General features: G+C 40.7%; 1 protein-coding gene across 1 annotated transcript; it reads left to right on the top strand.

The window, feature by feature from the left end:
* Positions 1-2,493: 2,493 nt before the first annotated feature.
* themis2 (thymocyte selection associated family member 2) lies at positions 2,494-14,515 on the top strand. Its single transcript, XM_062992315.1, has 6 exons — positions 2,494-2,599; positions 4,378-4,518; positions 6,172-6,597; positions 10,927-12,095; positions 14,246-14,360; positions 14,454-14,515. Exons 1-6 carry the CDS (start codon positions 2,494-2,496, stop codon positions 14,513-14,515), a joined length of 2,019 nt encoding a protein of 672 aa, XP_062848385.1.
* Positions 14,516-16,013: the final 1,498 nt, after the last annotated feature.

The following is a 16,013-nucleotide window of genomic DNA, read 5'->3' as shown; positions in this document are numbered from 1 at the left end:
GACAAGTGTGATTCGTCACTCCAGAGAACACGTCTCCACTGCTCTAGAGTCCAGTGGCGGTGTGCTTTACACCACTGCATCCAACGCTTTGCATTGCGCTTTGTAATGTAAGGCTTGCATGCAGCTGCTCAGCCATGGGAACCCATACCATGAAGCTCTTTACACTGTTCTTGAGCTATTCTGAAGGCCACATTAAGTTTGGAGGTCTGTAGCGATTGACTCTGCAGAAAGTTGACAACCTCTGCGCACTATGTGCCTCAGCAGCCGCTGACCCCGCTCTGTCATTTTACGTGGCCTACCACTTCGTGGCTGAGTTGCTGTCGTTCCCAATCGCTTCCACTTTGTTATAATAGCACTGACAGTTTACTGTGGAATATTTAGTAGTGAGGAAATTTCAAGACTGGACTTGTTGCACAGGTGGCATCACGGTACCACGCTGGAATTCACTGAGCTCCTGAGAGCGACCCATTCTTTCACTAATGTTTGTAGAAGCAGCCTGCATGCCGAAGTGCTTGGTTTTATACACCTGTGGCCATGGAAGTGATTGGAACACCTGAATCTATCACCAGGAGGAATCTCAGATGAGTCTGTCTGGCCTCCCAAACTATGTTTTGTCATGAAAACACACACGAGAAGTGACAAGGGGTTTAATGATACCATGTCCAAAAATGCACGTCAACAAGAAGAACCAAGCAATTAAAGTTATTTGTGCTCTGATATGTAGCGTAAAAGCAAAGAGGAAAAAGTAAATGAATCTGGGTGAAGGAGTGGATTTTGGCTATGCAGCCAGCAGGGATTGTCTGTTCTGCAGAGAAAGTTGGTAAAAAATATATTATGGTATTATGGTTTGGCGTGGTCAATAAGTCACGAATACTGTAAAGCTTGTATGTGCAATTACATAACAATTACAGCGTGATCACAGCACCTTTAACACTTCAGGATTTTGAATCACTGATAGGTCCAGATATTTAGCATGCTAGATATTTTTCTTGAGTCTGCAAGCGATTGGCATTGGGTCATTGAACAGTTCACACATAGCAATTGAGAGCCGACTTTCGAGCCCCCAGCAAACGCCAAGTTGCCTCCGAGCAATCAGGGCAAATCAGGGCAAAAATCGTGTAGTGTGAACCAGACATTAGGTTCACATTTGTCTTAAAAAGCTATTAAGTGAATTTCATTTTTGTCTCTGTTAGTGCAGGTTACTGTTACCACCAGGTTTTTTCGTATGAACCATTTGAGGTGACGTGCCTTGTTTGGTTTTCAACTCTTTATGACTAATAATCGGGCGGCACGGTGGCTAAGTGGGTAGCACTGGCGCCTCACAGCAAGAAGGTCCTGTGTTTGATCACCAGGTGGGGCGGTCCGGGTCCTTTCTGTCTGGAGTTTGCATGTTCTCCCCGTGTCTGCGTGGGTTTCCTCCGGGTGCTCCGGTTTCCTCCCACAGTCCAAAAACATGCAGTCAGGATAATTGGAGACACTGAATTGCCCTATAGGTGAATGAGTATGTGTGTGTGTGTGTGTGTGTGTGTGTGTGTATGTGTGTCTGCCCTGCGATGGACTGGCGCCCCATCCAGGGTGTTTCTGTGTGCCTTGCGCCCATTGCAAAGCTGGGATAGGCTCCAGCAACAGCCCCCACCCACCCCCGCGACCCTGACTGGATAAGCAATTAAGAAAGTAAGTGAGTGATTAATAATCTATGTTAATATTCTGTTAACTAATCAATCAATGACTTATTTGACCACGTAATTACTCACTTAATGATGGTAGGGCAACACATAAGGTTTAAAGCTAATATGTAGAACCACATAATGTAATTTTAATACCTTAGGAAGTTGACCAACTTAATAATTAAAATAAAATTTCACAGAGCCACATCCCACCCTATCAGATCCTTTGACAACCTCATGTGACATCATGGTGGTGCAGCTGGTACACTGGTTGCTGCACACCACCGTAGATACTGGGGTTTGATCCTTGTCTCTTGACTGTTTCTGTGAAGAGTTTGGCATGTACTTACTGCATCTGTATTTGTTTCCTCTGGTACTCCTGCTTCACCTCACCTTACAAAGAACATGCAGAAGATGAATTGGCCACTCTAAATTGGCTTTATGTATGAAGAAATGAGCGAGTGAGTAGCTGAGTGTGTGCTGCCCTGAGATAAACCCAATGTTTCCAGGTGACGCTGGACACACCACAACCAGAATAAAGTGTCCCATGGTGGGTGGGAGCCCAACCAGGATACAGCATGTTAATTTGAACAATGGAAAAGCCTGTACACCTGTATTCTGATGGAAGAGCATGATGGAACTTCTGTGAGTTTGCGTTGATGCTGTTAAAAAAGGCAAGTCAAAAAAAGTTGAGTGTCAGGAGGAAGTGGGCAACATCTCTAACCAGTGTTCTAAAGCGAAACTAGCAGTTCAGACTTCTCAGCAGTCGTGTGAACATAACTGTTCAAAACTAAACGTGTATGACTTCAGTTTGGACTGTTTAGGAATGGAAGACGAAGGTGAAGCTATGGGTTTGCAGGAGTACATGAACACTGTGGATCAGTCCTCTTTACCCCGCATATTAAAGGTCTGCTCTGGAGTTTATTTTCAAGGTAAAGTGTTTACTTAATTTTTAATTTTATTAAATATACACATCTACTTTAGTCTAATATTTAATCTCATTCCACTTACATCACACCTTACATTGCTAGAAGGATTTTTACTGATCAGCTTATGGCCATTGTCGGTTCTCAATACAGTTAAATTCAAAAGTTTACATACATTTGTAAGAGACATTCATGTCATGTAGTGCATGAATTTCAATTATCTTTGCAACTGTTCTTTTTCTGAGACTAAATGATTCATATTTTTTGTTCAAAAATATTTTAGAAATCATAAGATCTTAAATTGGTAAGCACAAAAACTATGTATGCTGTTCATTCATATTCAATAGTCAAGTTACAGCAAGTCAAGATACATACAGCAACTAAGATTATTCATTTGGTGGTACAGAAACATCTATAGTGTAATTTAACTACGGAACCCATTACATTACAAGTACGTGGAACCATTCAGGCCTGGAACAAAACCTTAACTGTTGGTCAGATTTTACATACTTAAGAACCACAATATGAAAAGAAGGTCTGCAATGAATTAGCTACTGAAACATGGGTAACACTTTCCACAATCAAGCAATCTTTACAAAGGAAGCCCTGCTTTACAATTAGCACCTTATACTGAACCTCTGTGTGTTGTCGGTCACAAAGACTAAGAAAAAGCAGAAGCAGTGTCTTCTTTTTTGGCATATGAATAATAATCATTAAAACCTTATTTGTTATATTCCTCAGTCCTTATTATCCTTATTCTCATGGCACTGCATCACTATTGACATTAGACTCAAACCCTTCATGTTCAATTTGTTAGTTGGAAACTCAAAGTCTAATAAAAATGGTAGGCACTGGGGTGGCACTGAGAGTAAACTGAGACCTACAGCTCATCAGTGAAAATCATTCTAGCGACGTAAGGTGTGCTGTAAGTGAGATGATATTAAAGATCAGACTAAAAGTAAATGTGTATATTTCATTAAAAAAAATAATAACATGCTTACACGTTGCTGCGGCGTGTTTGTTCTTGTGAGTTTGGATCTCAGAGCCACTGACCTGGCCAGACATCCACACAAACACAATACGCTGTGTTTGATGGACGGAATAGAGAAAGTTTGAAAGAGACTAAAATAGGGTCTCTTCATGCGATATGCGATCTCCAGGAAGGGGAGAGTATTTGGTTATGTGTTCACAGCTCTGTGTGTTGACCCAACACTGGCAAGTAATAAACCGCTGTAGATTGATCATGTGTCTACACTAACACACTAACACACCACCACCATGTCATTGTCACTGCAGTGCTGAGAATGATCCACCACCTCAATAATACCTCTGTGGTGGTCCTGTGGGGGTCCTGTCCATTGAAGAACAGGGTGAAAGCTAAAAAAAAGTATGTAGAGAAATAGATGGACTACAGTCAGTAATTGTAGAACTACAAAGTGCTTCTATATGGCAAGTGGAGCTGATAAAATGGACAGTGTGTGTAGAAACAAGGAGGTGGTCATAATGTTATGTCTGATTGGTGTACCTTAAGTGTTTCTGTGGAAATTGTAAATGTGTAACACAGAGTGGTTTTAAATGTTTTCTCCAGAATTTTGGCAATATATTGTAAAGAGGTTTGTAAAACATTTTTGACATCCAGCTTAACATTGTGAAAAATGCTTTATGTTTATCACTCTAATATAAATAAAATGTTGTCCCGATGAGTTAATTATTGTTTAAACTATTTAAACTTAATATTTAAACCTTAAATATAATTTCATATTGAAAGTTCATTTGTTTTTCAGGTTCCGTGTATGAGATCTCAGGGTGTGAGGTGTGTCTGTCTACCGGAGACCTGATTAAGATTATAGATATCAAACTTCTGTCTGTCTCTTGTGAGGACATCAGTAATAACACCACATTTGAGCTGCCTATAGATCATTCAGGTAGGTTTTCATATAGTAAATACTGTATATTATTATTTGAAACTAGAAGCACCCAGCGAGACCAGTTTTATGTAGAATTCTGCATAATCTGTGTGTATTTGTAGAATCTTATAAAAGTGGAATTTACAGACAAAGTTATTATTGTTATTTATGCCCTCTATAGATCTCAAATTACATTTCCACTATTTAATAGATTATTTCATTCAAAGCAACGTACAAAGTGCATTATAGTACAAATTATTAAATTATTTAAATTTTAAATAGCTAATTGGTATTAGTAAAGACAGTATACTATATGCACATAAGTATTTAATTAAAAGACACCTTTTTTAATTAGTGAATTCATGTGTTTCAGCCACAACAACTGATAACAGGTGTAATAAATCAATTACATAAAGAAAAGTATACACTCATCAGCCATAACATTAAAACCACCGCCTTGTTTCTACACTCACTGTCCATTTTATCAGCTCCACTTACCATATGGAAGCACTTTGTAGTTATACAATTACTGACTGTAGTCCATCTATTTCTCTACATACCTTTTTAGCCTGCTTTCACCCTGTTCTTAAATGGTCAGGACCCCCACAGGACCACCACAGAGGTATTATTTAGGTGGTGGATCATTCTCAGCACTGCAGTGACACTGACATGGTGGTGGTGTGTTAGTGTGTGTTGTGCTGGTATGAGTGGATCAGACACAGCAGCGCTGCTGGAGTTTTTAAATATCATGTCCACTCACTGTCCACTCTATTAGACACTCCTACCTAGTTGGTCCACCTTGTAGATGTAAAGTCAGAGACGATCGCTCATCTATTGCTGCTGTTTGAGTCGGTCATCTTCTAGACCCTCATCAGTGGTCACAGGACGCTGCCCACGGGGAGCTGTTGGCTGGATATTTTTGGTTGGTGGACTATTCTCAGTCCAGCAGTGACAGTGAGGTGTTTAAAAACTCCATCAGCGCTGCTGTGTCTGATCCACTCATACCAGCACAACACACACTAACACACCACCACCATGTCAGTGTCACTGCAGTGCTGAGAATGATCCACCACCCAAATAATACCTGCTCTGTAGTGGTACTGTGGGGGTCCTGACCATTGAAGAACAGGGTGAAAGCAGGCTAAAAAAGTATTTAGAGACACAGCTGGACTACCGTCAGTAATTGTAGAACTACAAAGTGCTTCTATATGGTAAGTGGAGCTGATAAAATGGACAGTGAGTGTAGAAACAAAGAGCTGGTTTTAATGTTATGGCTGATCGGTGTACTAAAAAACTTCATAAGTTAATTAACTTAACTTTATTAACTGCCTTTTAAAAAAAAAAGAATCAGAATTTTTGCCTGAATGCACTTACACATCCTATTATTATTAAAAACCATATTAATGCCTTTGTGTTTTTTTAACTTTTTTCAGTCCACATATTTGGTTTAATATTTTTAAATAATTATTTAGTTGCCAGTATCCAGTTCTTTTTTTTTTAAGTGTGCCCGTAGAACTTTATAAAGCTTAAAAAACATTTTTAAAACATTATTAATTTAAATTGTGCAGATTTCATTGTCTGAATTAGTTCTAAAGGGTTTTAAAATTTAGATCTTTTGTACTTCTCATACCTAAACTTATTAATCCTCTTTCTGTTTATGGGGGTCACCAGGTCTGTTCAAACTTGTACCTGAGGAACTACCTTACAGCACTATAGAGGAAATAGTCGGCCTGCTACCTGTTGGTGTGGACGCTTGTGGCTCTTTCACCTTTGTCAGTACAGATGATCTAATTATCGAGAACCTCACCCTGCCAGCTGGACAAGCATTAACTTTTCTATCCGAGGTGCTTGGTGACGATGGAACGCGCTACGCTCGATGTCGGATGATTGGCCAGCAGGAAGCCTCTGCAGAAGTGTACATTCCACTGTCCTGTTGTGGAGAATTCTATGAGTGTGAACATGAGCGTAGCTACTCACTTCAGGAGATTATACTCTCAGACAGGCTGTGCAAGCGCCGTTTCTGCAAAACAACGTCAAATAAAAGTAGTGCCATCCTGTATTTTAGCCCCATCTACCAAGTCCAAGCCATCATGCACAGTATGTATGACCAATCTTTAATCTTTTGATTCACATTGTAGTTTTATGCAGCGTGTATGAAAATATAATCAAAGACTTTTTATATCATTCTAGAGGTAATTTAGACTTGTAAATTGGGACAAAATTATTGGTGATGTCCACACATTAACAACCAAACACAAAATCTATAAAATAATTTTATCTGTAGGAAACATAGTTTATTAATTGTTTATTCTTGAGCAGGGTAAATATTTTGCTGACTGATCTCAGCTCTTTCAGCTCTCACATCTACATCTACAGTATACAGTGCTGTGTACACTGATCAGCCATAACATTAAAACCACCTCCTTGTGTCTACACTCGCTGTCCATTTTATCAGCTCCACTTACCATATAGAAGCACTTTGTAGTTCTACAATTACTGACTGTAGTCCATCTATTTCTCTACATACTTTTTTAGCCTGCTTTCACCCTGTTCTTCAATGGTCAGGACCCCCACAGAGCAGGTATTATTTAGGTGGTGGATCATTCTCAGCACTGCAGTGACACTGACATGGTGGTGGTGTGTTAGTGTGTGTTGTGCTGGTATGAGTGGATCAGACACAGCACCACTGCTGGAGTTTTTAAATACCATGTCCACTCAATGTCCACTCTATTAGACACTCCTACCTAGTTGGTCCACCTTGTAGATGTACAGTCATCTATTGCTGCTGTTTAAGGTTGGTAATCTTCTAGACCTCCAGTGGTCACAGGATGCTGTTGGCTGGATATTTTTGGTTGGTGGACTATTCTTAGTCCAGCAGGGACAGTGAGGTGTTTAAAAACTCCAGCAGCACTGCTCTGTCTTATCCACTCACACCAGCACAACACACACTAACACACCACCACCATGTCAGTGTCACTGCAGTGCTGAGAATGATCCACCACACAAATAATATCTGCTCTGTAGTGGAGCTGATAAAATGAACAGTGAGTGTAGAAACAAGGAGGTGGTTTTAATGTTATGGCTGACACAAAATACAGCTTTTAAATGATCATTCCATTCATTGAAGATAAGGGGGGGGGGGATTTTGGTACCCGCTTCTTTACAGAAATACACTGGAGGGTTTTCAAGTGTGATGTACCCGTTTAAGGTCTCACCAAAGCATCTCAATAGGTTTTAATTCAGGACTTTTACTCGGTCACTCCAAAACCTTTATTTTGTCTCTTTTCACACATTCAGGGGTGGACACTCCTGTGTTTTTTTTTATTTCTTTAGACAGTGACATCATGTGCGGATTTTTCTGACCTTCTCGTCTGCTTTACATTGCTAGACAGTTTCTATTTAAGTGATGTTTAGATTTAGCAGATGTGGCTTTCGTGAATCATGCCTGAGTGTGGCTAGTAAAATTAAACCAGTTGTCACCTCAGTTTGGTTAACTGGCTAACTTAGAAGTCGGCAGTTACTTTTTCACACAGGGCAAGGTAGAGCTAAACAGCATTTTTTAATAAATACATTTATTTTAAAAAAGCATTGTGTTTGTTTGACTTATCTTTATTAATTATATATATATATATATATATATATATATATATATATATATATATATATATATATACAGTGTATCACAAAAGTGAGTACACCCCTCACATTTCTGCAGATATTTAAGTATATCTTTTCATGGGACAACACTGACAAAATGACACTTTGACACAATGAAAAGTAGTCTGTGTGCAGCTTATATAACAGTGTAAATTTATTCTTCCCTCAAAATAACTCAATATACAGCCATTAATGTCTAAACCACCAGCAACAAAAGTGAGTACACCCCTAAGAGACTACACCCCTAAATGTCCAAATTGAGCACTGCTTGTCATTTTCCCTCCAAAATGTCATGTGACTCGTTAGTGTTACTAGGTCTCAGGTGTGCATAGGGAGCAGGTGTGTTCAATTTAGTAGTACAGCTCTCACACTCTCTCATACTGGTCACTGAAAGTTCCAACATGGCACCTCATGGCAAAGAACTCTCTGAGGATCTTAAAAGACGAATTGTTGCGCTACATGAAGATGGCCAAGGCTACAAGAAGATTGCCAACACCCTGAAACTGAGCTGCAGCACAGTGGCCAAGATCATCCAGTGTTTTAAAAGAGCAGGGTCCACTCAGAACAGACCTCGCGTTGGTCGTCCAAAGAAGCTGAGTGCACGTGCTCAGCGTCACATCCAACTGCTGTCTTTGAAAGATAGGCGCAGGAGTGCTGTCAGCATTGCTGCAGAGATTGAAAAGGTGGGGGGTCAGCCTGTCAGTGCTCAGACCATACGCCGCACACTACATCAAATTGGTCTGCATGGCTGTCACCCCAGAAGGAAGCCTCTTCTGAAGTCTCTACACAAGAAAGCCCGCAAACAGTTTGCTGAAGACATGTCAACAAAAGACATGGATTACTGGAACCATGTCCTATGGTCTGATGAGACCAAGATTAATTTGTTTGGTTCAGATGGTCTCAAGCATGTGTGGCGGCAATCAGGTGAGGAGTACAAAGATAAGTGTGTCATGCCTACAGTCAAGCATGGTGGTGGGAATGCCATGGTCTGGGGCTGCATGAGTGCAGCAGGTGTTGGGGAGTTACATTTCATTGAGGGACACATGAACTCCAATATGTACTGTGAAATACTGAAGCAGAGCATGATCCCCTCCCTCCGGAAACTGGGTCGCAGGGCAGTGTTCCAGCATGATAATGACCCCAAACACACCTCTAAGACGACCACTGCTTTATTGAAGAGGCTGAGGGTAAAGGTGATGGACTGGCCAAGCATGTCTCCAGACCTAAACCCAATAGAACATCTTTGGGGCATCCTCAAGCGGAAGGTGGAGGAGCGCAAAGTCTCGAATATCCGCCAGCTCCGTGATGTCGTCATGGAGGAGTGGAAAAGCATTCCAGTGGCAACCTGTGAAGCTCTGGTAAACTCCATGCCCAGGAGAGTTAAGGCAGTTCTGGGAAATAATGGTGGCCACACAAAATATTGACACTTCAGGAACTTTCACTTAGGGGTGTACTCACTTTTGTTGCCGGTGGTTTAGACATTAATGGCTGTATATTGAGTTATTTTGAGGGAAGAATAAATTTACACTGTTATATAAGCTGCACACAGACTACTTTTCATTGTGTCAAAGTGTCATTTTGTCAGTGTTGTCCCATGAAAAGATATACTTAAATATCTGCAGAAATGTGAGGGGTGTACTCACTTTTGTGATACACTGTATATAAATTATAATTATAATGAATGAATGAATGAATGTATTACAATGAATGTATTATAATATTAAAAGTAGATTGATGATCTTAAATAAATGTGACAAAACATTATATAGGAAAGGGGCAAGTTTTAATTATATATATATATATACATACATACATACATACACACCGATCAGCCATAACATTAAAACCACCTCCTTGTTTCTACACTCACTGTCCATTTTATCAGCTCCACTTACCATATAGAAGCATTTTGTTGTTCTACAATTACTGACTGTAGTCCATCTGTTTCTCTACATACTTTGTTAGCCCCCTTTCAGCCTGTTCTTCATTGGTCAGGACCCCCACAGGACCACCACAGGACCACTACAGAGCAGGTATTATTTGGGTGGTGAATCATTATTAGCACTGCAGTGACAATGACATGGTGGTGGTGTGTTAGTGTGTGTTGTGCTGGAATAAGTGGATCAGACACAGCAGCACTGCTGGAGTTTTTGAATACCGTGTCCACTCACTGTCCACTCCTACCTAGTTGGTCCACTTTGTAGATGTAAAGTCAAAGACAATCACTCATCTATTGCTGCTGTTTGAGTTGGTCATCTTCTAGAGTGGTCATCAGGTCATCAGTGGTCACAGGACGCTGCCCACGGGGCGCTGTTGGCTGGATATTTTTGGTTGGTGGACTATTCTTAGTCCAGCAGGGACAGTGAGGTGTTTAAAAATGCCAGCAGCGCTGCTAAGTCTTATCCACTCATACCAGCACAACACACACTAACACACCACCACCATGTCAGTGTCACTGCAGTGCTGAGAATGATCCATTACCCAAATAATACCTGCTCTGTAGTGGTCCTGGGAGAGTCCCGACCATTAAAGAATGGGGCTAACAAAGTATGTAGAGAAACAGATGGACTACAGTAAGTGATTGTAGAACTACAAAGTGCTTCTATATGGTAAGTGGAGCTGATAAAATGGACAGTGAGTGTAGAAACAAGGAGGTGGTTTTAATGTTATGGCTGATCAGTGTGTGTGTATATATAATGTTAGACACACCTTAATAAACACACTGGGTTTTCTGTATTCAACAAATGGTTGTTATTATTTTGTTTATAGTGAGGAAGGACATAGTAAAGTTCCCATCCAGTCTGGAAGTGGATGTAATTGATGTGACTGAACAATGCAGAGATTTAACATTTGTAACTCCACTATCTATTGCTGAGGTTGCTGCTCAACCAATGGAGGCGTTTCCTACAATGGCAGAGATCCTGGAGGAACCAGAGGCAAATCCTATTTTCTGTAGCAGCTGGTTTAATCAGCTAAGAAAAGGCAAGCTTATTATATTGCACAGCTGGCATAAAACCCACATGGTATTGGCATGTACCCCAAAGGGGAGGAAAGCCCAGCAGTACTTCCTGCTTTCCCAGGACTATGGTGGCCAAATGCGAAAAAGGCCAAGAGAGTTTAGTTCTGTGTATGAGCTGTATATGGCGTTCTCTCAATCACCTGGCTTGAGGGTGACTGTAACAAAGAATTGTGAGGCCAGTGAGGAGGATGGAGTGCCTACTTTAAGTGTTGGCGACCAGCTAGAGGTTCTAAGCGTAGGAACCATGAGTACACAAGCAGGTGCTGCACAGAATATGGAGAGCCTGGTCTGCAAAAGAATCTTGGATGAGGATGATGATGAGGACGACATTGAGGACGACATTGAGGACAGCGAGGTCAACCTGCCTCTGTTCACTCCAGCCAACTTTGTTGAAAAGCTTTTGGACAAGAAAAAGTATGTGTTAGCAGATTTGAGCAAGAACTTTTCCTTTCCCATGAACATAAAAGTGGCAAGCCAGGATAAAATGCTGGAAAAAGATCCATTGATAGGGTTACCAACTTTGAGACTAGAAGAAGTTCTAGAAGAGACCGCAGTGATTGCCAGCCTGCCCGATTCCCCCGAGCGATGTTTTGAATTGCCTGTTCGCTGGCTACAAATATCTCTCTCCTTCACCGCAGACCCCCTGCCCTGGCTTGATGGGCAAACCCCAAATTGTTATTTACAGACTGTCACTGAGCTAACTGAGCATTTCTACCACAAATGGCAAGCGCTTACACCAGCAAACCTGACACCTCCTCCTCGTCCTCCGAAGCGCAAACCATCAACTATACAATCACAGGAAATACGTGGTAAGCCTAAAGTTTCTACCCCACATGGTAAAAGTAATATTCCCACAGACGAACTGGACAGTCTGTCTCTGGGCCAGAAAAGGCGTAATCCTCCACCACCACCATCAGACGTAAGTATTCATCTTTTTCTTGCCTGTATAAAATAAAAAAATAGGACCTAAATCATATATGTGCATTTATTTGAATGCATTAAAACAGGAATTTGTGATTTATTAGGACAGGGGGGCAGGGGTAATGTTTAGCACTTTGGAGATCCACAGTTAATAAGCTTTTTGCATTATATTGGGTCAAATTTGGCCCATTCCTTTTTGGCAAATTGTTTTCAATTTCCTAGAGTAAAGATAATCTCTCTGATTGACTCGATTTAAATTAAAGTACATTTTTATTTATTAAATGTGTCAGGAGATTGTCTGAGCAATTAAAGCACCTTTACCTTGTTTTTTAAACCAGTCGAGTTATTTGATTTTATCTTGTTAAAACACTCAGATTTAGTTTTACAGCCGAAGACATTATTTTCTGATAGGCACTAGTAAATTGCTTAATTCATGTGTTTAAAAACATGTATTGTTTCTGCTCCATCTGCAGAAAAAACACAAGTTCTGTCTGGGTTGTAGAAATTAGGATAAATGTAGTGCAGTTAATTGCTTATTTACTGTTGTTTCAGCTACTTTCCAGTCTTCCATCCTCTTAAGTCAGCTTACCATTTAATCGAAAGGCATTTAGTAAAATCCTGGGTTGTGCATCTGTCCAGAAACACTATACAGTTTAACTACATCAAAGCAAACACACTAACAGTTATAACAATGCAGCTTTTTTTATTTAACCGTTGTTCAATAACTTATAATAATTTAATCTTTTTTATATTAAGACTCTATTTCACTTGTCTGGACTCTACAAGTTTACGAGCAATAAGCTTCTTGGTTGTTGGTTCTCCTATCTGCTGTACACAGACAAAGACAATAATGCTGTTTCACATGGCTGACCAGTTAGCTGGCTACAGCTGACATACAAAGTAATATACACTATATTGCCAAAAGTATTCGCTTGTCTACCTTCACACGCATATGAACTTGAGTGACTCCCATTCTTAATCCATAGGGTTTAATATGATGTCGGCCCACCCTTTGCAGCTATAACAGCTTCAACTCTTCTGGGAAGGCCTTCCACAAGGTTTAGGAATTTTTGACAGGAAGGCCTGGCTCGCAGTCTCCGCTCTAATTAATTCCAAAGATGTTCTATCGGGTTGAGGTCAGGACTCTGTGCAGGCCAGTCAAGTTCTTCCACACCAAACTCACTCATTCATGTCTTTATGGACCTTGCTTTGTGCACTGGTGCGCAGTCATGTTGGAACAGGAGGGGGCCATCCCCAAACTGTTCCCACAAAGTTGGGAGCATGAAATTGTCCAAAATCTCTTGGTATGTTGAAGCATTAAGAGTTCCTTTCACTGGAACTACTGGGCCGAGCCCAACTCCTGAAAAACAACCCCACACCATTGACCTCTGCAAAGTTGAAAGTTGCGACCTCTGCGCACTATGTGCCTCAGCATCCGCTGACCCCGCTCTGTCATTTTACGTGGCTACCACTTCGTGGCGAATTGCTGTCGTTCCCAATCGCTTCCACTTTGTTATAATACCACTGACAGTCGACTGTGGAATATTTAGTAGCGAGGAAATTTCACAATAAATGACAATGACAATAAAGTAAATCTTGAATCTTGAATCTTGAATCTAATGTTTGTAGAAGCAGTCTGCATGCCTAGGTGCTTGGTTTTATACACGTGGCCATGGAGGTGATTAGAACACCTGAATCCAATTATTTGGATGGGTGAGTGAATACTTTTGGCAATATAGTGTAGTTGCTAATATTTATTTTTATACTGTGTGCTTCCTATGGTGTGCGAACAAACCACAACCTTGGTAGTGCACTAGTTTGACACACAGCCAAAATTGTGTGCATTTGTGGACGTCTGCTATAAAATAGCAAGACTTTAAAACATTTTCATATTGCATATCAGTAAATATGTAGCAATGTTTCTAGACTCTACTTAGATATACAGAAAAACAGAATATTCTCACATTAAATTAATTCACGTTTTTAATCATGACCAGATTAAGAGCACTGCAAATAAGTGAAACAAGTTTTTGGTAGATCATTCTGAAAGTCAAGAGTAACAAGTTCCTCTTTTCTGTTTTTGAAATAGCTTAGTACTTCAGCAAGTGCACATCCTGTTTAACGCTTTCCTTCCTTTATGTAAATCAGACTGAAGGCAACCCTCCTCCACCAATTCCTAGAAAGTCAGTTTCAATGAGTTTGGCGATACCTAATACATACGTGAAGCAACCAAGAAAAAGACAGGAAGAGGCACACAAAACAGGTCTGTATCAGAGTTGTCTCACAACGGCACACAATACAGAAAGATTACTTTTGAATACTTAGGACTAATGTATTACCATTTTTACCCAAACAGCAAGGAAGCTCTCGGACAGTGATCATGACTACGAATTTGTGGACGACGTCATGTTTTACTAGACCTACCTTATATGGCTTAAAGTATGTAAAACACTGTCCTTATTATCAAGTTCACGCACATTGCTAACGTGTAAAAAATCAATTACATGCTTTCAAATTTATGCAACTGTCATAGAGAAAGGTCATGGCTTGTTCCAGCATGACTGTGCCCTTGTGTACAGTGTGAGGCCCATCAAGACATGGCTTGACGACTCTGGTTTGGAGATATTCCAGTGGCCTGCACAGAGCCCTGATCTTAAACCCAACGAAATGAAACCAAGTCATTTTGTTCAAAATTAGTGCCTGACCTCCTCAATGTTAATGACTAAATGGGCACAAAGCCGCTCGGACAAACTACGAAATGTTTGGGAAAGCATTCGCAGAACAGTGGAGTCAGTTAGAGGTGCAAATTGGGGCAATCTTAAATGAAGGCCCATAGTTTTGGAAAGGTACACCGATCAGCCACAACATTAAAACCAACAAACTTTTTTAGCCCCCCTTTCATGCTGTTCATTAATGGTCAGAACCCCCACAGGACCACTAAAGAGTAGGTATTATTTAGGTGATGGATCATACTCAGCACTGCAGTGACACTGACATGGTGGTGGTGTGTTGTGCTGGTATGAATGGATAAGACACAGTAGTGCTGATGCAGTTTTTAAACACCTGTCACTGCTGGACTGAGAATAGTCCACCAACCAAAAATATCCAGCCAACAGCGCCCCGTGGGCAGCGTCCTGTGACCACTGATTAAGGTCTAGGACAGGGGTCACCAACCTTTTTGAGACCGAGAGCTACTTCAAGGGTACTGAATAATACGAAGGGCTACTTGTTTGATACAAACTTCCTAAATAACAGAGTTGCATGGTTCACCTTTAATGATAAGAGCTCATATAAACATCAAACAGTTTTGTTTTTAAAATGTTATATTTAGTATTCATTCAGTCATTTCCAAATCTACACCAATGCAAGTGTTATTGACTCAAAAAGAACAGCAACACATACATTTTTTTAGATGGAGCTCTATAGTCACTAGTGATATTTTAGAACATGCCCTGCGAGCGACTCACGTGGTCCCTGCGGGCGACCCCTGGTCTAGAAGATGACCAACTCAAACAGCAGCAATAGATGAGCGATCGTCTCTGACTTTACATCTACAAGGTGGACCAACTAGGTAGGAGTGTCTAATAGAGTGGCCAGTGAGTGGACACGGTATTTAAAAACTCCAGCAGCGCTGCTGTGTCTGATCCACTCATACCAGCACAACACACACCAACACGCCACCACCATGTCAGAGTCACTGCAGTTCTGAGAATGATCCACCACCTAAATAATACCTGCTCTGTGGGGGTCCTGACCATTGAAAAACAGGGTAAGAGCAAGCTAAAAAAGATATGTAAAGAAATAGATGGACTACAGTCAGTAATTGTAGAACTACAAAGTGCTTCTTTATTGTAAGTGGAGCTGATAAAATGGACAGTGAGTGTAGAAACAAGGAGGTAGTTTTAATGTTATGGCT

Source organism: Trichomycterus rosablanca, chromosome 3 (assembly GCF_030014385.1).
Source record: "Trichomycterus rosablanca isolate fTriRos1 chromosome 3, fTriRos1.hap1, whole genome shotgun sequence".
In the NCBI taxonomy this organism is placed as follows: domain Eukaryota; kingdom Metazoa; phylum Chordata; class Actinopteri; order Siluriformes; family Trichomycteridae; genus Trichomycterus; species Trichomycterus rosablanca.
This window is presented reverse-complemented; position numbering and strand designations above follow the sequence as displayed.